We start from the raw sequence: 22569 nt of genomic DNA, 5'->3' as shown, positions 1-22569 counted from the left end.
TCTCTCTCTCTGTCTCTCTCTCTCTCTCTCTGGCCCCGCCCACCCCAAGGAAGTCCGCGCGCGACGAATGGCGTCGTGGAGGGGGCGGGGCTACGGGAGGTGGGCTGAGGGGGTGGGGCCTGGGAGGAGACAAAGCCGGGAAGAGTTAAAAAGCCTTGACCCTGCCCCCGGTCGTCGGTGCGAAGGTTGTGGCGGATGCTGAGCCAGCAGCGGCGGAGTTGAGTTGAGACAGGCTGTGTACGCACGGGCGTGAGCCGGTGAGTAGCCGGGGCGCCCCGGGCTGCAAGTGGGTGCTCTTTCGCCTCCCTGCTGGTGCCCCAAGCTAGGCTCGGCAGCCGCCGCCCCTCGTCGTTAGGCTATTCCGTGGAAGGCTGGAGTGAAAAGGAAGCCAACTCAGCTCCTGGCTGTGCAGAGATGAACCCAGTGGAAAGGCCCTGGTGCGCCGAGGGACACTTCCCAGAGTTTGGGCTTAGGGAAGGGAAGTGGGGGTAGCGGAGAGCGGCTTGCCTTTCTGTAAAGAAGGGCGCTCCCGAGGGTGGGGTCGTAAGATTCGGGCCGCAGGGACGTTGCATGCTGTGACAAGTGCCAAAGCAGATCTACACCGGCGGAGGAGAATCTAGCTGTGGGGAGAACGCACAGAACTCTGAGTCTTGGGTGTTAGAGGAAGAAAGTATGCGACCTTAGGGAACGGGTTGCAGAAAGGGTGTGAGCCGGGAACTATAGGCGTGTGCTCAGTACTCATCAATGTTCGGGAGGGGGGTGGGACCTGCCTTGAGGCCGGAGAAGTGCTAGTGAGATTGTTCGTGAGGGAGGGGATGAGGGTGGGCGGGCCTCCAGCTTCAATCTGGAGTGTTTGCTTAGCCACTTGGGGGCGCCCTGAGGATTGGAGAAGGACTCTTTCCCCTTCTTCCTGCTCCTCATGGATTTGAGTTCTGGAGGAGTTCTGCAGCCAGCTGGGTGGACCTGGTATTAAAAGGTCCTGGCACCGCTGAGAGATAGGACAGGCGTGAGGATCTAGAAGAAGGAACCGAGTCAGCTTCAGTTTTAGACCTCTTGCACAATGCCAACAAGGATATCTGCTGGCTTACAGTGTCACCCGAGGTCGAACAAACCAGAAACCCACAAAAAGCCAGGAGCAAGGCGCTTGCTCTGGGACTCACCCTCCGTGAGCGCATGCATAGATATTTGTAGTCTTTTGACTTTTATTTGGAAGGCTTCTGTGCAAAGAAACTGCCCTTTGCCTCTCCAGACACACTCAGCACTGTACTTTAAACCAGATAAACTGGGCTGTCAGTCTGGTATTAAAACCAACCAGATCCTCCTGGCAGGGGTGTTTGTATGTTAAGACTTTCTGTTCCCGATTTTGCTTTGTTTTGGAAGAGAAATTGAAATTACAGTCGTCTGAGTCAGCAAAATTAAGAGGCCTTGTTATGGAGGTCCATTCACCATCAAGGTGAGAATTAGCAACTTAGCCCTTCAACCTGCTTTCTTTAATGTGGCCACACTGTACAGTTAATTGGGCGTGGGTGCAAGTTTAAGTACTGCAAAAGAGGGAAAAGGGAATTTTCCAACAATATACTGCAACTCATATGTTTTGCAACTTGAACACAGCTGAATAAATTGGTTCAAAATAGAAGCTTGAGATTTATGGAAATTAAGTATGGTAAAGGGCTCCTATTGCTTCAACTAGTCTGTTGTCATTACTATGTTTATTTTTCTGGAATTGCACAAGCATGTCAAGAGATTGGAATTTAGCTGCCTTCAGACTATATAAATGAGCTAGTAGCTGAAGGCCTTGGATCACAGTTTCCTTCAAAGGTTGGGGTTGGGTGGATTCAGAAAATTAAGACCCAATGATAAATGGGATCCAGGGATATGTAGAGCCCGTGTCTCATGGAAAGCAAATTCAGAATGCAGTAATAGTCACAGTACAGCTTCACTTTTTTTTAGTTAACAGGTGCTAAAAAAAAACAAAAAAGAATAGAGTGAGGGAAATCTGGCATGTATCATTATTGTGTTCTGAGATATAGGATGATTATGGCAGAGTACATATTCACCAAGGAGGAAATAACAAACCAAAACAAAAATGGCAGACATTCCAGGCATTGTGATCTTTTATTAGCTGTATTTGCCATCACAGGAAAATAGCCTAGTCATAACTGTTGTGTAATGCTGTGTAGGAACATGGCCGTGAAAAATGTAGTATCAAAAACAAGATAAGTTTGCTGTCTTGTTTGGCTTTGTTTGGGTTTAAAGCCCGGTTGTGGTGAAAATGGGATTAATTATGGGCTTTATGCTCTACTGTAAGTTAATCTTTAAGTTGTATCTGACAGGTAGTATTGGTTCACCCATACCAGTTTGTTGATTTCTTCTAATTGCCTTCCAGAAACTTCTCTGGTAGTGGACTAAGGGTACCCCAATACTGGAAATAGGATTCTAGAATTGCAAATCTAAGAAGTTAAGATGGGACTTGAGAATTGAGAAAATATTCCTGGTTTCTTGTGAGGATTTGAGACCTACTGTCTAATAATCACTACTTTTTTTTTAAAATTTAACTTTAGGGTCCAATTAGTTTAGCTGTACTTTTCAAGATGACTTTAGGCTGTTATCTAATAATTGTTTTAAAGTCCCAAGACTTTCCTGGTTCTTAGCTACAACTGAGAGAAATCTGCAATTGCATTTTTTGGAAATCAATATCCCATTATAGTGTCTGTTGTGTGTGACAAGACTTTTCCTGGGGAGATGCAACACACATCTAGTCACCCCAGATAGAGTTCCCACAACAGATCAAATAAGGATATCACCAAAGCCCAACTTGGTAAGCCAATGAGTATTATTGGGATTACAGGAATATGTGTTAGAGGTTTCAGACAGAACCAGAAATGACCCAAGAACAGCTGCATCACCAAAGCCCACCTCAGCATGGGTGACCACTCACAAAAGCTGGGAACCTGCAGGACACTGCACAGCCTGCAGGCAGCTCAACGGGTTGGAGAGTGTCCTTTCCAAGTGACACAGTTGGTATAAAACCTCTCCCCAGGAAGTTGGTCTAATCTCAAGAGTCTTCCTCAAAGCTTGCCTTCCCTACTCTGAGAGAGTCTCAGCATTAATTGAGTTGTTTACCTGCCTGTTTAAAGAGCTTGGTACTGGAGGGAATGTTTCAATGCCAGAGGAAACTGTTTCACAACAGTGCCATTAGAAGGAACAGATACTTTTACAGGGCTCAGGGACCCTTTGCCTCCTGAGCAACAAGCACAGTGTTTTCAAAGGCCTTGAAGTTTCTCTTCTTCCAAACAGTCTACCTTTAGACTTTATTGGAATCAGATAAATTAATACTTTTTGAAGTAATATGTCTTCTTAGAACAACATGGTATCCCGGCCTATAGGCCACTGCTCTTGCCCCTGAAGTGCCAGGGGAGCAGGGCAGGATTTGAGATACCAAGGAACATGACTCGGACAAGCATGGGTACTAGGAAGGGGACTTTCTGTAACCTGATGTCTCTATCGGAGAAATCACTTTTGTAACATAGCCCTACATTGCCAATATCTGTAGTAAGCCTAATTCTACAAAGAATTCTTTATTTTCCATTATTGGGAGTCCCCCTGAATATGGGTCATAAAAACCAGTTGAAAGATCTCTACAAATAACAGATCTGCTCTTGTAAGACAACCAGTGGTTGAGAATAATGATTACATTATTAAAGGCATGTTTTGGGGCCAGGTTCCCCCACAGATGGCCAAGATGGCCTTGGCAAAGCTATTTTTCTCTCAAATTGGCAAATAATTTCTTACAGGGTTGTCTTCCAGTGCTGACTCAGAAGCCACCTGTAAGCACTGTAGCATGGTGCCTCACACAGAGAAGTTCTCATCAATTGTTATCACATGTAGCTGTTATCATATATAATTGTTATCTGTATAATTGTGCCATTATAAATTATCCTTTTTTAATAGTCACCAAATCATCAATACTTTATTTCTACTTTATGGCGTGACAGGTACATATCTTTTTTTTTTTTTTTTAAGGGTTATTGAAGTTAAAAATGTCCAAAAAAATTCATGGTGGTTCTGTGGTGGAGATGCAAGGAGATGAAATGACACGAATCATTTGGGAACTGATTAAAGAAAAACTCATCCTTCCCTATGTGGAACTGGACCTGCACAGGTAAGTAAATGAATTGCCCTTCCATGTAGTTAGCAAACTCAGAAACGTCATTATTTCAAAATGTACCTGTCATTTTTTACATGAATAATAACTGTGTTCTGTAATTAAAGCTTTTAAGATTTTGTTGGTTGGTTTGGGTTTTTAGTTTTCTTTAAGACACAGAGACTTGCTACATGGCCCAGATTGCCTTGAACTCACAGCAGTCCTCCTGCCTCAGCTTCTCAAATGCTAGGGGGAAAAAAGTCATAGACCACAATACCTGGCCCAAGCTTACGTTTTAGCTTAAATATATACACGTGAATCTTATTTTTTGAAATTTTTATTTAGGAGTGTGTGTGTGTGTGTGTGTGTGTGTGTGTGTGTGTGTGTGTGTACATGCCACAGCATGCATGTGGAGGTCAGGACAGAGTGGATTCTCTCCTTCTACCGTGTGGGTTCCAAATATCAGACTCCAAAGAGTGTCAGGCTAAGTAAGAAGCAGGAACCCTTACCCATGAGCCATCTCTCACCAGCCCTGGGGGAATCTTCTGTTTCAACACACTGTTAGAAAAAGTGATCTTGCCATTAGTTCGAAGTTAAAAATGATAAGGAAATGTGATTTTTGAGGCATTTCTAACTCTGCTTTTCCTATTGAAGGTCTTATTAAATCAGCAGTCTAGAGAAGCAGAGTGTATTATTTGTGAAAAGAAAAAGCAATAGAGGACAGTGAGAAATAGTGACCTAAATGTGGGGAACTCACTTTTGTTGTTTGCAGCTGGAGCTTCCATCAGTCTGCAGAGTCAGTGGCTGGGGTTTTCCTTTCATTCTGCCTCTTCTGTCCTTGTCATGTGGGTTACTCACCAGAGTAGACATCCACCCTGCTTCCAGAGCACTTCCCTAAGTCTCAGTGTCCCTCTGCCTGGCATTGTTGTGCTGAGAGATAGATTAGGAATTTAGGAAGTATGTTATTACTCTCTCCTTTTGTTCCTGGTGTTTTTTCTACCATACCCCCACTTTGGTTGGTTGGTTTGTGTTTGTTTTTGTATTTTGACACAGGGTTTCTTCCTATATCCCTGGCTGTCCTGGAACTAGCTCTGTAGACCAGGCTGGTCTTGAACTCAGAGATCCACCTGTCTCTGCTTCAGAGTGCTGGGATTAAAGGTGTGCTCCACCACCACCTAATGTCTGCTCTGCTTGCTCTTTGCCTTTTTGTACATTTGACCTACATAGAGACAATTTTTTAAAAGGGTGAAGTGGTCAAAGGCTGGTATGGTATAATGTTGAGCAATAGTTTTAGAGCAAACCATTGGTGTCTGTCTTTGCGTTGGCCCAGAATTACTCAGTTCATGTCCCTGTTGCTTAGTTGGGTGCAGATATTTAGTTCACATTATGTCATTAGCTACCTTTTGATTGTATAAACCTTAACTGCTGGTACTATCTGTATTGCAACCAAAATAAGATCAGTATTGTAGTTGCTGAAGACCTGACAACATATTGAAACACACACACACTCACTCACAGCTTCCAAGAAGTGAGTTAAAGAAACATTTTAGAAGCTTTCCTATTTAGAACTTTGCATGGCAATAGGTGAACCAATGTGCTTTTGAGGGGAGGGTTGTTTTGCTTTCAATTTACGTGTGTGACTATTTGGCCTGCATGTGTATATGTGTACCATGTGCATGCCTGGTGGCTGCAGAGGCCAGAAAAGGGCATAAGATTGCCTGAACTGGAGTTACAGATGGTTGTGAGCCAGCATATGGGTTCTGATACCAAACCAACCCAGGTCCACTGCAAGAACAGCAAGTGCTCTCAACTGTTGAGCCATCTCCCTGGAACTTCTTTTTGGTTTTTGTTTTGTTTTGTTTTGTTGGTTACTGTTGTTTGGTTTTGTTGTTTTGAGACAGAGTCTCACCATGTAGCCCTGGTTAGCCTGGAAATTACTATGTAGACCAAACTGACCTGGAGCCCATGAACCAATACACCTAACTAAATGCTGAGGGCAAAATTTCTTCTCTCTCTCTCTCTCTCTCTCTCTCTCTCTCTCTCTCTCTCTCTCTCTCTGTGTGTGTGTGTGTGTGTGTGTGTGTGTGTGTGTATGTGTATTGTGTACACACGTACATATGCACATAGCTATGCAAGTAGGCCAGAGGACAACCTTGAGATTTTTGTTTTTTGCTTTTTTTTTTTTTTTTTTTTTTTTTTTTTTGATGCAGGCCTTTACACTGGCTTGGAACCCACCAAGTAAATTGGGTTGACTATCCTGGGGATCCTCCTTGCTCTGAGATTACAAATGCTTGATCATATGTTGACTTTTTTTTTTTCCCCATGCCTAGCCCTTTTTTGTCTTTGAAGGTAAATTCCAGGGATTGAACTTAGGTAATCATGCTAACAAGATAAGCACATTAGTGACTGAACAGCCTGCATACAGCATGGTAAAAAAGAGTCCTGTAGCTCATGCCTATAATCCCAGCTCTTGGAAGGCTGAAGCCAAAGGGTTGCTGTGCATTCCAAGTTAGCCTAGACTACAGTGCTACAGTGTGAGGCAGGCTTTGTCTCAACAAAGAAGGGGGGAATGGGGAGGGGACAGGACACTTGTGCCTAGAAAGAAAGGAGTACATGACTGCAGGCTGTTAAAGATGCAAATAGATTTTAAATAGTTCCCCAATTATTATGATCAACTGGTTATTATAGTGGGGAAGGGCTTTAATGTTTTAATAGAGACAGCACAATGGTCTAGGCCATTTATTTTTTCTTTTCTCCTGGAAATACTAAAACAAGGCAGAGAAAAGAAAAAACCTATTTGTGGATAGATTCTCCCGAGAAATGGCTCCTATAATAACATGAAAAATAATTGTTCACATTTCCTGTGAGTTGGGGTTGGATATTTGTAGATATTCAGCATTCCTAGGCAAAAAAAGATAAGAGAGCATGGCTGTGTTACGTGTATATGAATTGTCTAAGGACAAAATAGCAAATATTTTTGTTTGGAAACATATCAAAGTGACTATCTCTGTGTTTGCACCAGCAGTTGAGATAGCTCGAAAAAGGAAGATACAAACATGGAAAACAGAAAAGTTTAATTCTTAAATGAAACTATTTCTGTAAAGCCATAGAAAACAAAAATCACTTAATGATTTTGGATTTTGTTTGTTTGTTTTTGTTTTGTTTTTGGCTTTTTCATGACAGGGTTTCTCTGTGTAACAGCCCTGGAACTGTCCTAGAACTCATTCTCTAGACCAGGCTGGCCTCAAACCCAGAGATCCTGTCTCCACTTCCTGAGTGTTGGGATTAAAGGCGTGTGCCACCACCATAGAGCTTGTATTACTATCAATAAACCATTACCTGCTTAAGCTTTACGACTATTTTCTGTGCTCTGTGGACAGGCAGCATTCATCCCTCTATGAATGGTCTGTACTGTGAGAGCTGGTGCTAAATTCAGTGTGTATAAGATGGCTGTTGAATTCCATTGCTTATCCAATAAACTGCAGGCTTGTTTCCAGAACAAAGAGACTTACCCAAGAAGTAGGGGAAGGTTCACCTTATGACTAACTGGCTTCAACAAAGAGTCCTTAGCTCTTTTGGCACTGATTGGCAGAGCTAACTTTCCCACCACTTCAGTTCCAAAAATTCAAAAACAAACAAACAAAAAATCCTTTTTACTTTTCCACCTCTTTATTGATAAAGTGTAAATCTTACTATGGGAAAAGAAGGTTGTACTTGGGTTTAATTCATATGCTAATTATGTGGCATAATTAGCCAGTAACCAGGCCAAGGGTTGCCCTTGTGCTGTTGCTTCCTTTATATGCTGAAAAGCAGGAGACACTTTAGCCAGAGTTCCTTGGTTTCCTGAAAGACAGCTTCCCACTGCAGTTCAGGGAAGCAGGGTCCAGCCTCCTAGTGTGTCTTCACTCCTGTTTTTGTAGACAGGCACCCATCTTTTGCTTAGGATGCATTGATGCTAAAAGTTGGCATATTTAGATGTGTTGGGGGTAGGGGGTCTTCACTTTGGCCTGGCAAGTTCTGCAGGCAGACTACAGCCTATCAGTGTGTCTAAAAAGTTGTGCTGACAAGACAGGTGAATCCCCGAGTTCAAGGCCATCCTGGCCTATAGAGGGAGTACCAGGAGAGGCTCCAAAGCTACACAGAGAAACCCCGTCTTGGAAAACAAACAAAACAAAAATTTGTGCTGACATCTCCCCCTCTCCAAGCTATGACTTAGGCATAGAGAATCGTGATGCCACTAATGACCAGGTGACCAAGGATGCTGCAGAAGCTATAAAGAAATACAACGTTGGTGTCAAGTGTGCGACCATCACCCCCGATGAGAAGAGGGTTGAGGAGTTCAAGTTGAAACAAATGTGGAAATCACCAAATGGCACCATCCGGAACATTCTGGGTGGCACTGTCTTCAGGGAAGCTATTATCTGCAAAAATATCCCCCGACTGGTGACAGGCTGGGTAAAGCCCATCATCATTGGTCGTCATGCTTATGGAGACCAAGTAAGTTGTTTGAGCATGATTTGATTTTTCATGTTTATTTTTTATGGACCAGTAGCTCCTATTTCTGTGTTTTGTTCTTTGGGTTTCCATGCCCTTAAGAGAAGTCCAACATATATTATACATAAACTGTAGGTTTATATATGTTTAGGAAGGGGTGAAGATACAGATGAACTTTCAAATAAACACCCATCTTAACACTTTTTTTCCCAAATGTATCTTTATCCTTTTGTTAAGTTATTCCACATGTACTGTCGTTTTTTGCATTATAATACTCAAGGCTGGCATGGGTGGTTTTCAGTGCTGGCTGCACAGTAGGATCCTTTCCTAAGATTTTGCTGTTGATGGTAGTGCTGACGCTTTTTGTTTCATTGCTTCTTTGTTTTGTTTGTTTCACTTCCAGTATCTGAGTCTCTTGAACCTAAAGTTCAGGTCTTAATAGAGAGTAGCTTATATATCAAAATGAACCTTAACAAATGGAAATCTGTGGAGCTGATGTCTGGAGGCTTCCATGGAGTCATCTGTGAAACATTGTGGTCACAGCAGGTGTCCCTGTGTCCCTGGAAGAAGGTCACCAGCTTGGTCCTTGACATGTCACATGGCTTTTATTTTACACTGTGGCTCATGTTATTTCTTCATCCTGGCCAGCCCTTCACAGATGTCTCTGAGAGGCCTGAGCAAGGGAATATAAATGGCAGAAGAACAGATTCCCTATCATTAACACTACCCTATTTAGCATTCCGGTGTTTTTGTTTTGTTGGTTCTTTTTGTTGCTTAATTTTTGTGGTATCAGTCATTTGGAAGAATAGATTGTCTTTTTTTTTTTTTTAACAGCATGTTGACTCACTGTTGAACGTTCATAGAGCTGTACAGAGTATTTTAGGGCACAGCATAGTAACTGACCTTCTGTGACAGAAGTATTTAATCTTTTCTGTTATCTGACTGCTCTTTTACCCGTCCTGGCTAGGATTACTGTAAAGCAGAGGCGTGGCTGGCACCTGATGGTGCTTAACTCTAGTCACTGGGTAAAACAGATCACTGCAAAAGATCTCTTGCAGCAATGACTTGTGGGTGCCTGGTGTGTGCTGGATACGTGTCTCCACAAGAGTGGCTCAGGCTTACTTGGGAAGTACCTGTCCTTGAACAGCCTTAACCTGGGGCCATCAGCCTGCCACTGCTGCTTCCAGAAAGACTGCATTTTGTGGACATAGGTCTGGAGCTAGTAAAAATAATTACCACAGAGAACGACTAAGCCCTGAAAATCTAACAGCGGCTTGCCTCCCGGGCCATGTGACCTGGTGCTTTCTTTCCCCAGTTTCTTCTTGAAAAGCCGGTGTCAGAATGAAATTTGCTCAGCATTCGACTTATAGCTTAGAGTCAGGACACAGGACTGGTTCTGCTGTCAGCAACACCAGAACTAGTGTTGGTGTCTCCCTCCAGCCTTCCCTCCAGACCACGGCCAAAGTCATCTTTCTTCATTGTCTCATTTTCCCCCACTTTTGACATTTGAAACATCTTCAGTTGCTCTCACCTGTGTTTGTCTTTTATATATATATTTTTTATGTGCGAGTGCTCTGCATGTATACTTGGTGTGCCAGAAGAGGACATCCTATCCTATTATAGATGGTTGTGAGCCACCATGTGGTTGCTGGGAATTGAACTCAGGACCTCTGGAAGAGCAGCCAGGGCTTTTAACCCCTGAATTATATCTCTAGCCCCTGTCTTTCTTTTTATGTGACTGTAAGCTTCCTAATTAAAAATGCCTGTGATTGGATAGTTTTGATTGTCAGTTTAATACAGTGTAGAGTCACCTGAGAAAGGTCAGTTTCAATAAGGAATTGTCTAGGTTAGTTTAGAGGAATTTTTTTTTTTTTTAACCCAGTTAGTTTCAGTGGGATGGTCGTCCCTGACCATGGGTGGCACCATTTCCTGAATTGGTCCTTGGACTGAATGAGAGAGCAAGGTGAGCAGAAGCATGCATGTATGCATTGCTCTCCTTTCCTGATCATGGGTGGGATGTACCCAGCATCCCCAGCTTTTGCTGTGTGACTTCCCCACTCTGGTGGACTCTGACCTGGAACTGAGCCGAAATAAACCCTTTCTCCCCTAAATGGCTTTTATTGGGGTATTTGATTACAGCAATGGAAACAAAGCTAAGACAGAACTTTATATTATTCTCTGCCCTCTCTGAAATGATGCTGGTAAAACCACTGTATATGTGGTAGGTGTTAGTATTCAGGCCTGTCCTTGGGATTCTCACAGGATATGCCCTCAGCTGCAGCCACTAAGTGCACATTCACTGTGTTCCTTTTTAAAAGGGCCCTGCCCACCTCCCATCCTCTCTCTCTTTCTTTCTCTCCCTCTGTCTGTTTCCCCCTATTTCACCCCCCCCTTTCCTCTCCCATGCTGCTCCTGTCCCTGGAGGCCAATCTCCCCCTTCCCCTTTCCCCTTTTTATGATCCCTTTCCCTAATTTAAAAAAAAAAAAAAACCTCCACTTGAACTGTGTCTAATAGCATCTTTCTCTCACACACTTTGTCTCAGCACTTTTTTTTAATTATAATCTTTAATTACTGATCTTTAACATGTACTATTACTAGGTAATAGGACTCCCTGGACCCCACCTAACCCTATCTCTTGAAACCAGAAGGCATCAAGTTACACTGCTATGTTTAGCAATATAATCTATTTTCCCCTTATGATTCCTGATGAGGCACTTTTCCTAATATGTGTTTGCCTCTTCACAGTACAGAGCAACTGATTTTGTTGTTCCCGGGCCTGGAAAAGTAGAGATAACCTACACACCAAAAGATGGAACTCAAAAGGTGACATACGTGGTGCATAACTTTGAAGGTATGTGCAGTCCCTCCAAGCTACATTTCATTTTAACAGGGGCCTTCAGCAACCTTGTTACCATTTTGTTGTTGTTGTTTGTTTGTTTTGTTTGCTTGTTTGTTTGGGTTTTTTTTGTAAGAGCTGCCTTAAAAGACAACCAGAATCTGCAACATTTCTGAGGAACATTAAAGTCTAAAATAAAAAAGTGGTTAGTTCCATGTTTTCCCATAGCACAGATAGACACAAGGAGGTGAGCCTAACCGCTTAGGTAAAAACACAGAAACAAAAACACAGGTGTAAGTATGCATTTTTCTCAGAGGGAAAAGTGTCAGCAATCTGTGAATTGTGTAAGTGTTCAGATCTACTGTCCTGTATCCTTGTCCTTTCACTGTTAAGCTTTCTACCTAGAATTGATTTCATTATTTGCTAAATTATCTTCTTTTTGCCTTTTTGGGAATTATAATAACAACAAAAATAGCTTTGTAAACACTTCAAGTCTCTTTTGAAAATGAGAGCTAAAAGTAAAGCCAAAAAAAGTACATTAAGGGATGGGAGAATGGAGGGCAAAGCACTTGCGACACACATTTTAGGACCTGAGTTTGAATCCCCAGAACCCACATAAAAGCTAAGCAAGGTTGTATGTCTGTAACCCTAGCGCTCTAGGACAAAAAGGTGAGACAGGGACAGGCGAACCCCTGGAAGTTCACAGGCTGCCTACCCTGGCCTCTGCAGCAGTTAGCAACACGAGACCCCACCTTAAACAAGGTGGAAGACCAACCTGAGTTGTCCTCATCTCCACATATAGTAGTATGCACAGTCATGAATGTACATGTGCACACAGACAGTCATACACACACACACACACACAGAGAGAGAGAGAGAGAGAGAGAGAGAGAGAGAGAGATTTATCTTCAAGGTTCGTTAGGGAAAAGTGTCCAGAAATAAAAGCATTCACACAGTGCCCCAGAGCTTTTGTTTTTCTTGCCTCCTGTAAGCAATATTGATTTCATAGAATCTAGTTCTGCGGGTTTTAGTGTTTTTCACATTCTTAGCCAAGTTAGCCTGGGGCCTTGGCATGGATTCAGATTCTGACTTTCAGTAATAACAGAGGTCAATTAATAAGAGTTGTGAAACATCGGTGATTACAGGTAACATAATTATTTCCACCAATTACTGTAGGTGTGTTCAGTATCCCCTAGGAAGTTAGAAGATTTTTTTACCGGTAGTTAAAATGCAAATCCTGACTGAACCTTGAGTATGCCTGAGTTTAAAATGCATGTTGGGAACTGGCTAAAGCACTTGTTGTGAAGCAGAGTTCAAATCCTCAGAATGCACATAAAAAGCCAGGTGCAGAAGCAAGTGTCTGTAACCCCAGTGCCCCTACAGGGGGATGGGAAGCAGAGACAAGGGACAGATGCCTCAGTGAGCAACAAAAGAGATCTTGCCTCCAGCAACAGAACAAGACTCACATCAGATTGTGTCTTCCGGTCTCCATGAGTGCCATGGCACACAGGTACCACACACACACACACACACACACACACTATGCAAACAGTTAAAAATAAAATACACGTTGGAAATTTTTTAAATGTATAGAGTTCCAATTTACTTGCCTGCTCCCCCATCCCTCTTTTTGAGACAGGATCTCACTGTGTAGCCCCTAGCTATCCTAGAATTCACTCTGTAGATAAGGCTGGCCTCAAAGTCACAGAGATCTGCCTGCCTCTGACTCCCAAGTGCTGGGATCAAAGATGTGGGCCTGTGTGCCTTCGATCTTCATGATCTTAAAGACTGTATGATTTTCTTACTGCTGTTTTTCTTCCAAGCATACGTTAGAACATCCTTATCTAGAACAAAGGCTTCCCCTCTGTGCCTGTGCCATAGCTTGTTCAGGTTGGAATTTGACACTGCTGGCCCAGTCATGGCTGCTTCGAAGTGTTGTGCATGGGTTTAGCTCTGCTACAAATACCACCACCCTTACCTTTCTTCTCTTTGTTCTTGGTGGTTTCCCCTCCACAGAAGGTGGCGGTGTTGCCATGGGCATGTACAACGAGGATAAGTCAATTGAAGATTTTGCACACAGTTCCTTCCAGATGGCTCTGTCTAAAGGCTGGCCTTTGTATCTAAGCACCAAAAACACTATTCTGAAGAAGTACGATGGACGTTTCAAAGACATCTTTCAGGAGATCTATGACAAGTAACTACAGCCGTTTTATTCCTTTTTCTGTTTTCAAGTAATCTGGCACAACTGAGAGCATCGTCACTAACCCTTACGGTCGTGGCTAATCTGAGTTTAGCGGGACTAGAAGAAAACCCCACTGAGGTGCCCTTGGAGGATAAATGTGCTCTTAAATAGGGAGCACACATTTATTTTTTGGTAGGGGGAGGGTTATTTAATGTTTGAATAAGGCAATCCGTTTATGTTACAAAGTGCTGATGCTTCACAAGTGTGAGTTTGTAAGGCAGACCCAGTTTGTTTCTTTTCTTTGCTACGATGGAAAGTTCTGCTTCAAGCTTGTCATTTGTCTTAGTATATGAGTTTTCATTTCAGCCACACATAAGGCATGCATGTGTCAACTCATATCACAGCATAGCTCCTGATTAGAGTAAATGTTGGCAGCAGGCTAGGGGAGGGGCCTTAGAAATTACCTTTACTGAAGCATTGAAGTTACTCTTCCTACTGTTCCAAGACTGGGCACTAGCCACAGTGTCTCCAATTCCTGAAATGTATCGAGTAGTCCTTTCCCCCTTTATTATATTTTTAAAATAAGTTAAATCTCAGTATCTGGTCATTGTATTGAAAATGATAGGATATAAGGAAGTACTTGGAAGAATCTGTTTTTCTCACCTAATTCTTAGCCATTCATTCATAAGACAGAGATGACCAATCTGAGGGTTCCCCATCAGAAGGTGATTGGATAAGAATCTAAGCACCTCTCTGTCAGTCCCAAGTTTGTGCTGTATATACTAAAAATAATGTTTCCTGTCCCTTTTGGGAGTTACAAATGGCATCCCTAATAAGACTAATTCTGTTTTATTTTTTTATTTATTTATTGCTTTCTTTTGTTTGTTGTTTGTTTGTTTTAGGCAATACAAATCCCAGTTTGAAGCTCAGAAGATCTGGTATGAGCATAGGCTCATTGATGACATGGTGGCCCAAGCTATGAAATCAGAGGGAGGCTTTATCTGGGCCTGTAAAAACTATGATGGCGATGTGCAGTCAGACTCAGTAGCCCAAGGTAAACATCCAGAGAACTGGGGGGAGGAAGCACATGGCTGCTAGCAGTGAGGTCATTCCACAAAGTTCCCAGGTATGATAAGAGAATTTTTTAATCCTTCACGGTGGAATGATGAAATGTTAGCACTTTGCCCGGAAGCACTCTTCTCAGGTTAGAGAATCAAGCTCTTCCTGGGAAAGTGGCTTTGTTCAAGCTCACAAGGGAAGTTCCAAAGTGACTAGACATTCTTGGCTCCAGCCTTACAGTGGTAGCACACTTCAGCCTTTTACCCCACTTGAAGTTTCAAAACCTTCAGTCTGTCTCAATTTCCTTGTCTTCTCATGGCGGGAATGTGAAAAGAGGCCAAGCATGGTGGTGTACATCCTTAATTCCAGGAGGCAGAGGCAAGTGGATTTCTTTGGGTTCCAAAGCCAAAATGTTCTACGTGGTGAGTTCAAGGACAGGCAGGAATACATAGAGAAGTCCTTTCTCCAAGAAACAAACCAATGAAGAATATAGAAAGAAAACCAAGAAGAACGAGTAGAGTGAGGGACCCCAGCACCAAGGATGGGGTCTCCAAGAGCTTATTCATCTGGCAACAGGTACCAAGTGTGCTCCTGCTCTAGCCTTGAAGGCCGTTCTGATGCTCTGTGAAACAAATGTTTGGTGTTTAGCTTCTAACACGGAGGAACTGAGTGAGATCCAATACTGTGTTCACAGAAATTCCAAGAACCAGAGTGGTTGTACCAGGTGTTAGGGCCAAATAAATGCACACAAGTTCCCTGACTGCCTCAGCACCAAATGGTTCTTCAGTGTGAGGTTTGCACGAGAGAACTCCCAGAACCTGAATCTTCCCAGATGAGTATTTGCATTAGCTTCAGTATGTTTACTTTCTCTCAGGAGGTCCTGCTTTCACTCTTGTGAAAACTGAATGTCTCTAATCAGTTGGAAAATCAGTAGACCAGCCCAACTGAAGATAGATTTAGTATTAGATATGTAGGTTACACAACTTTCTGTGTCCTTCTAGTCCTCTAAACTCTTAAAACATTCATGTTGAGTGGACAGAGGAAGGAACAGTCCTTTGTCAGAACTCCATGGTAGATAAGGAAAGCCATTCCTTATCTTCAGAGTTCTGGGAAAGGTAGGTGAAGTCACCTTAAGGGCCTGTATATACTAGGGAAGTGCTGTACTGTGAGCTAACCCCCCACATCCTTTGTTTTTAAATGTCCTGGCATCATAGGAAAAAGCATCTAGAAAAATATTTTGATTTCTAAAGTGTGATAAGCCCTGAAAACAGACCAAGCCAAGAACCTGTGTTTGCCTGGAGCAGTAGTTCTCAACATGGGTCTTAACCCCCTTGGGGTCACATATCAGATATTTATATTCAGCAAAATTACAGTTATGAAGTAGCAAAACAAAAATAATTTTATGGTGGAGGGTCACTGCAATGCTTTCAAGTGTGAAAGCATTAGGAAGGTTGAGAACCACTGGCCTAGAGCCTATAAATCAAGTGACCTCAGAGAGCCTGTCAGATGACATACAAGACAACAGAGCTGGCTTCCCTTTTGTACAGCTTCTGAGTAGTCAGAACCTTTCATTTCTGCTTTCAGCTTGACAGTGGCACCAGCTGGTGTCTCGATAGACAGAGGGTAGGAGCCATGAAGCCACAGTTGGGTGGAAGGCAGGACAGTGAGATGCTAAGCTCCTTGCCAATGTGCATCTGAAGCCTCAGGGCAGCACAGTGACTGAAGAGAGCTAGTGATCCCACACAGAGGTCTGTCTTTCCCTTTAAGTGCTTTACCTTTGCTCAACAATGTCAAAATAAGGGGTTGCTCTTAGATCGGTGTGAATAGCTTTAGATGTGAGGAGGTGGGAGGAAGAATGGCAATGCCTCAGGAGCATAGGGCCTGTTGCCAGATCATGAGCTCTTGGGAATCCTCTCCTTTGGTGGCTAGGGGCCCCTCACCTTACTCCTTGCTAGAACCTTGGTTCTCTTTTTACATTCTCACCATGAGATACGATTATAGGGAAGCAGAGTGATTCTCAAATTTGGTTTGAGTTTTGTTCTTTTGGTTTTTTGTTTTGTTTTGTTTTGTTTTTTGTTTTTTGTTTTTTTTTAACCACCAAGTGCATGAGGTAACAAGTTAAAGAGGGAAGAGACTGATTTCACTGAAGCCAAAGATGACCAAAGCAATATGGTCTGGTAATTGTGGCTCAGCAAGTAAAGTCATCTACCACCAAGTGTTATAACCCATCTTTGTGGGGCTTCAGTGGGATCCAGCCAACCTGTCTAGTTTGTACCTGAGAGAGGGAGTGTGGATTGAGAAACATCAGGTAAAGATGATAAGAAAAAGACAGAGACACAGGATAGAGTCATGAGGGCAATCCAGTGAATACTGGACACCCCAAGTTTATTCTTCAACATTCTTTTTTGGGGTTTTCGAGACAGGGTTTCTCTGTGGCTTTGGAGGCTGTCCTGGAACTAGCTCTTGGAGACCAGGCCTGCCTCTGCCTCCTTAGTGCTGTCTAGTATGCCTACTGCCATCTGGCATTCTTCAACATTCTTAAATACCCCTTAAAAAGGGGAACATGGCAAAAAGACTTCTTTATCATGTACAAGGAACAGATTTTCTTCCTTAATTCTCCAAGAATTTGGTGACCAGACCTTAAACTTCAATTTCTTGTTGTCTGGCCTTGAGGGTCAAGAGTAACCACACCTCAGACCAAGTCTGTAGTTGTTTAGATAAGACACCCACCAACAAGACCATCTACAGTAGCCACAACTTAGACCTTTAGGTCTTATGACTTTAACCTTGGGAGAGTAAGGACAGTTTTGAACTCTGACCTTAAGATGAAACAGAGCCATCTCTGTGGGCCTCGACAACCAAGCCTGGTGATCACAGTTCAGTTCCCAAGATCCACTAGGTGGAAGGAGAGAAGTGACTCTAAAAAGTTCTTCTGACCTCCACACATACATATGTATTCATGCACATGTGCACACACACACACACACACACACACACACACACACACACACACACACACCAAGTAAAAAAATAAAAAAAAATTAGTGTGACCAAAGAGTAAAATAAAAAAAGACATCTTGGTGCTCATGGGAGAATAGTGAAAATGAAGGAGGTACCTTGTAAGCAAGGAAAGCATTCACGAAAAGAAAAGGCAGTTTCGTGGACTTTTGGAGTAAGTTTGAGTAAGGTTGAGCAAGGTTCTATGAATAGGGAACTACAGAAATGTCAAGAGTATTGGACATGGAAAGCAAGTGGGATGTTCCTGTATCCAAGCCATCCTCATTTTAATCTTGTCTTCCCCACCCCAGCAAGGGTGAGCCATGTGACAGCAGTGGATAACTCACTTCCACTCTCCAGAAAAGAACATTCTACACAGAAGGACAATGGTGTGAGATCTTACCTGATAGGAAGCTCTATTCTAAGGAATATAAACATACAACCATGTTATTCGTGATTATGTGTATATTCCTCTAATCCCACAACTCAGTGAAGTAGGTGCTTCTATTACCCAATTTTATAGGCAGGAAAACTGAGTCATGGGAACCATGAAGCCACGGAAATAGAATGGAGTATAGGTGGTCCCCTATCACAGAGAAGATCTTCCTAAGAGAATAAATAGCCTTTCCAGACAGTTTGACTCAGACTTGAAGCTGGGATCCTGTTTTCTAGGGGGCAGAAGCATTATGGTTGTATGTACGCATGTCAAGTTTATCGTAATCTGTCAACATCAAGTCTGTTAACACTCTAGATCAGTGATGTTCTTGCATTTGGACCCAACACTTCATGCTCTACCACTTACAGGTTATGGTTCCCTTGGCATGATGACCAGTGTGCTGATTTGTCCAGATGGTAAGACTGTAGAAGCAGAGGCTGCCCATGGCACTGTCACACGTCACTACCGCATGTACCAGAAAGGACAGGAGACATCCACCAACCCCATTGGTAAGATGCTCTACTTCTGATTTTCCAGCCAGAAACATCTTCAAAGACAATCTCAGAGGAACTGAGACATGGACCTCTGCTACTTAGAGTCTCCTGTGCAAAAACTCATCAAGTTGCTAACTCATTAGTACCAGGAGCTGTGGATTGTTTTTAATTTGTTTTAATTTGTTTCACTTTGTTTTATTTGGACAATGAGTGGTGAGACAAGGTCTCATGTACCCCAGGCTAGCCTAGAACTTGTAATCCCCCTGCCTTTGCTTCCGAAGTGCTGGGATTGTGGGTGTGTGTCCCCATAGCCAGCTATTAGGAGCTGTTTTAATGTCCCTAAAATGCACAAGGTCGATGTTCTATTTTGTTGGCAAGCAGACATGATAGAGAGGAGTGTTTTCAAAAGCATTTGTCTTTACCCCTGGAACAATGAAGTGTCACTTAAGGCCAGAGGGATGAATCTCTCCAACAGGGCTTCAGATAAAATATTTCCAACTATCCTAATTTATAGCATCTAATGATGCCCATCACCTAAACAAAAACTTGCCCCATCTCTGGAAAGAGCGAAATACTTGGAATCCCCATAAGTAGAGTGATAAAAATGTAGATTTATCCTTCTCTTTTTGTAGCTTCCATTTTTGCTTGGTCCCGAGGATTGGCCCACAGAGCAAAGCTTGATAACAACACTGAGCTCAGCTTCTTTGCAAAGGCTCTTGAAGACGTCTGCATTGAGACCATTGAGGCTGGCTTTATGACTAAGGACTTGGCTGCTTGCATTAAAGGCTTACCCAAGTAAGTGTGAGATGCCCTGCACTCTGTGATCAAATCACCCCTCTTTGGAATTATATGAGTTACTCATCTTTCCTGGGGTCAGAACAATACCTGTGTATTATCAGGTAGCAGGCAGAGAACATACTCACCTCTGTGAGTACAGTCTTTTCTACAGCTACTCACTTTCACATTTGTCATGGTAGCAGGAAAGCAGTCATAGATCGAACAGAAATACAAACTCCTGTGTCCAAAACTCATTTTTTTAATGAAAATGAGGAGGCTGGAGTGATAGCTCAGTGCTTAAGAACACCTACTACTCCTGCAGAGAATGAGAGTTGGGTTTCCAGCACCCAGGTTAAGTGGCTCACAGCTGCCTATAAGTGCAACTCCAGGGGCTCCAACATAGGCACCTATACTGACATGCACGGACACACACACACACACACACACACACACACACACACACACACACACACACACACACACACACACACACACACACCTTAAAAGTAAATCTTTAGGCAAAAGTTAGACAATAAAGAGAACTTGGTGACTACATTATTTGGCCCTTTTGTTTTCTTTACACAAACAACAAAATGGATTCATCGGGTTGAATTTATCTATTTGTGCACAAATGTATAACACTTATGATTGGGGAAGAAGAACCTATCAATTAGAGAGTGGAAGGACCTAGAAGGAGCTGGAGTGAGGGGAATTGGGAGTAGCTGAAGGGAAGAAAGGGAAGGAGGAAAGTGATACAATTATATTCAACTAAAAATGTATAAAAATAAAATTTTAAACAAAGGAAATTCTACTAAAATATAAACTAATGCCATATCCCTACCAATATCATCTCAGATGGGTCACAGTCAGTGTAGCCCAGGAAAGGGGTGGACTCATTCATTACATGTGTCTTAATTTAAATCTCAAAGATACATTTGAAACATGCTTACCAATGAAGAGGTATTGTAACCTATTCTTTAGGCATTTGTTAGCAATATTCTCCTAGATAATCCATTGCCTTTTGTTTTTCTTATTAAGACATGGATGAAAATAAAAGCATCAGAGCCTTTTTTAAGAACCTGAAACAGTGTATGGGAATGTAGGTAAACACATGGCTCTACCCTGCATGGGCTTTATTATTTCTAAGAATAAAAAATAAGAAGTGGGATGGTTTCAGTCACACTGGCATGATTTGGAACTGAAGCTCCTATTAGTTCAAAGCCACACAGCAAGAAGCCTCCTGTGGATGTATACACCTGTGGCTCAGCAGCAGGCTGCCCTGTGGATGTGTATATACTGTGGCTCAGCTGCAGGCTGCCTTGTGGATGTGCATACACCGTGGCTCAGCTGCAGGCTGCCCTGTGGATGTGTATACACCGTGGCTCAGCTGCAGGCTGCCTTGTGGATGTGCATACACCGTGGCTCAGCTGCAGGCTGCCCTGTGGATGTGTATACACCGTGGCTCAGCTGCAGGCTGCCCTGTGGATGTGTATGTGGCTCAGCTGCAGGCTGCCCTGTGGATGTGTATACACCGTGGCTCAGCTGCAGGCTGCCCTGTGGATGTGTATACACTGTGGCTCAGCTGCAGGCTGCCCTGTGGATGTGTATACACTGTGGCTCAGCTGCAGGCTGCCCTGTGGATGTGTATACACTGTGGCTCAGCTGCAGGCTGCCCTGTGGATGTGTATACACCGTGGCTCAGCTGCAGGCTGCCCTGTGGATGTGTATACACCGTGGCTCAGCTGCAGGCTGTCCTGAGCACAGTCATTCCCCAGAAGCCTCAGTCATTGCCTATGGATTTATAGCTTGTTAACATTAATCACTTTTCTTCTAGAAGTGTACTCGAGTAGCATGGCTAGGAGTTGTGTTTTAATTACCTTGGAGCACACCAGAGAAAAAGCTAAATTTCCTTCTTTTATTTTTCTCCCACCAGTGTTCAACGTTCTGACTACTTGAATACTTTTGAGTTCATGGACAAACTTGGAGAAAACTTGAAAGCCAAACTAGCTCAGGCCAAACTTTGAGGTCAGACCTGGGCTTAGGGGGACAAGTCTTCGTGGCAACTAAGTCCACAGGTTTACATTTTTTTTTAATAGCACTCAAGGATAAAAACAAAAATCATTTTGTAATTTGTTCAGAAGACAAAGTTGAACTTTTCTATATGTTTACAGGCTTTTTCTTTTTCATACAGTTATTGCCACCTTAATGAACATGATGGGAACTTTTTTTTTAATTGTATTTTATTGTGTAGTAGCAGGAATTATGTTAGTACCCATTCACATTAACTGTCACTTTTTCCTTGCTCTAATATAAATGACCAAAATCAGAAGTACACTAAAATGTGAACAATAGCTACAGTATGCTTCCCTATAAGGGTGAAAAAGAAAGCCACTCACTTCCCCTGTTGTCTGTGAGTGTGAGCACTGGGGGCTTTTGTGTGCAAATGTTGCACTGTGTGGGAGAGCTGTGCAGTGAGCTCACACAAGACTTGAACAAATAGAATGTATGTAGCTGAAATGCATGGCAGCCATGTTTGTGAAGAGCATCTATGTGTCCAATATACCAAGTATATTTTAAGGCCACTGGAGAATTCCAGCTGTAGACTAAATGCAGGCTGGAGGTTTGCCCTTTTTGATTTCATTTTCTCCTGTGGCCTAACCTAAGTATTACCTACCCCAGGTAGCACATTTCATCCATGAGCAATAAGGGAAGCTGTACCTTTTCTGGATTTCTGATGGCCTGTTTCATTTCTTTATATAAATGTGATTTTTTTTCACAAGTTGATATTGAACACTATTCCAGTCCTTCTAAACTGTTAATTCTCATTAAAATTAAGTACTAATGATTCTTCTAAGTGTTTGTTTATTGTGTGTGGGTAGATGCCGCCTTCATTTCTTTTCCTATTACTGTAATAAAACACCTTGACAAAAGCCACTTAAAGGAGAGTTAGTTCTGCCTTACAGGTCAAGGTACAGTCCCATCATGGCAGGGAAGTTAAGGGGGCAGAAGCTTGAAGCAGGCCATATTGACAGAACATAGAACACAAATGCCTGCTAGTGCTTAGCATGCTTCAGGTGCTTTACATACTCCAAGACCCACTGCTCAGGGAGCAGAGTCCCCCGAAACCAAGAGTGTCTTCCTATAAAATA

The 22569-nt window shown here is 42.8% G+C and overlaps 1 protein-coding gene across 1 annotated transcript; it reads left to right on the top strand.

The window, feature by feature from the left end:
• The first annotated feature begins 101 nt into the window (after window positions 1–101).
• On the top strand, window positions 102–22268 carry Idh1 (isocitrate dehydrogenase (NADP(+)) 1). The gene is made up of 9 exons (XM_027397107.2): window positions 102–257; window positions 4024–4162; window positions 8350–8641; window positions 11385–11490; window positions 13492–13669; window positions 14560–14711; window positions 18518–18658; window positions 19276–19438; window positions 21354–22268. The coding sequence occupies exons 2-9, from the start codon at window positions 4041–4043 to the stop codon at window positions 21442–21444; spliced, it is 1245 nt and encodes a 414-aa protein (XP_027252908.1). The 5' UTR covers window positions 102–257; window positions 4024–4040; the 3' UTR covers window positions 21445–22268.
• Window positions 22269–22569: the final 301 nt, after the last annotated feature.

This window comes from Cricetulus griseus, chromosome 2 (genome assembly GCF_003668045.3).
Source record: "Cricetulus griseus strain 17A/GY chromosome 2, alternate assembly CriGri-PICRH-1.0, whole genome shotgun sequence".
Lineage (NCBI taxonomy): Eukaryota > Metazoa > Chordata > Mammalia > Rodentia > Cricetidae > Cricetulus > Cricetulus griseus.
This window is presented reverse-complemented; position numbering and strand designations above follow the sequence as displayed.

Coding starts and splice junctions, on each gene's coding strand:
- Idh1 (XM_027397107.2), top strand. CDS start 4,041: ATGTCCAAAAAAATTCATGGTGGTTCTGTGGTGGAGATGCAAGGAGAT. Junction 11,491..13,491: donor CGTGGTGCATAACTTTGAAG/GTATGTGCAGTC, acceptor TCCCCTCCACAG/AAGGTGGCGGTGTTGCCATG. Junction 19,439..21,353: donor TGCATTAAAGGCTTACCCAA/GTAAGTGTGAGA, acceptor TTCTCCCACCAG/TGTTCAACGTTCTGACTACT.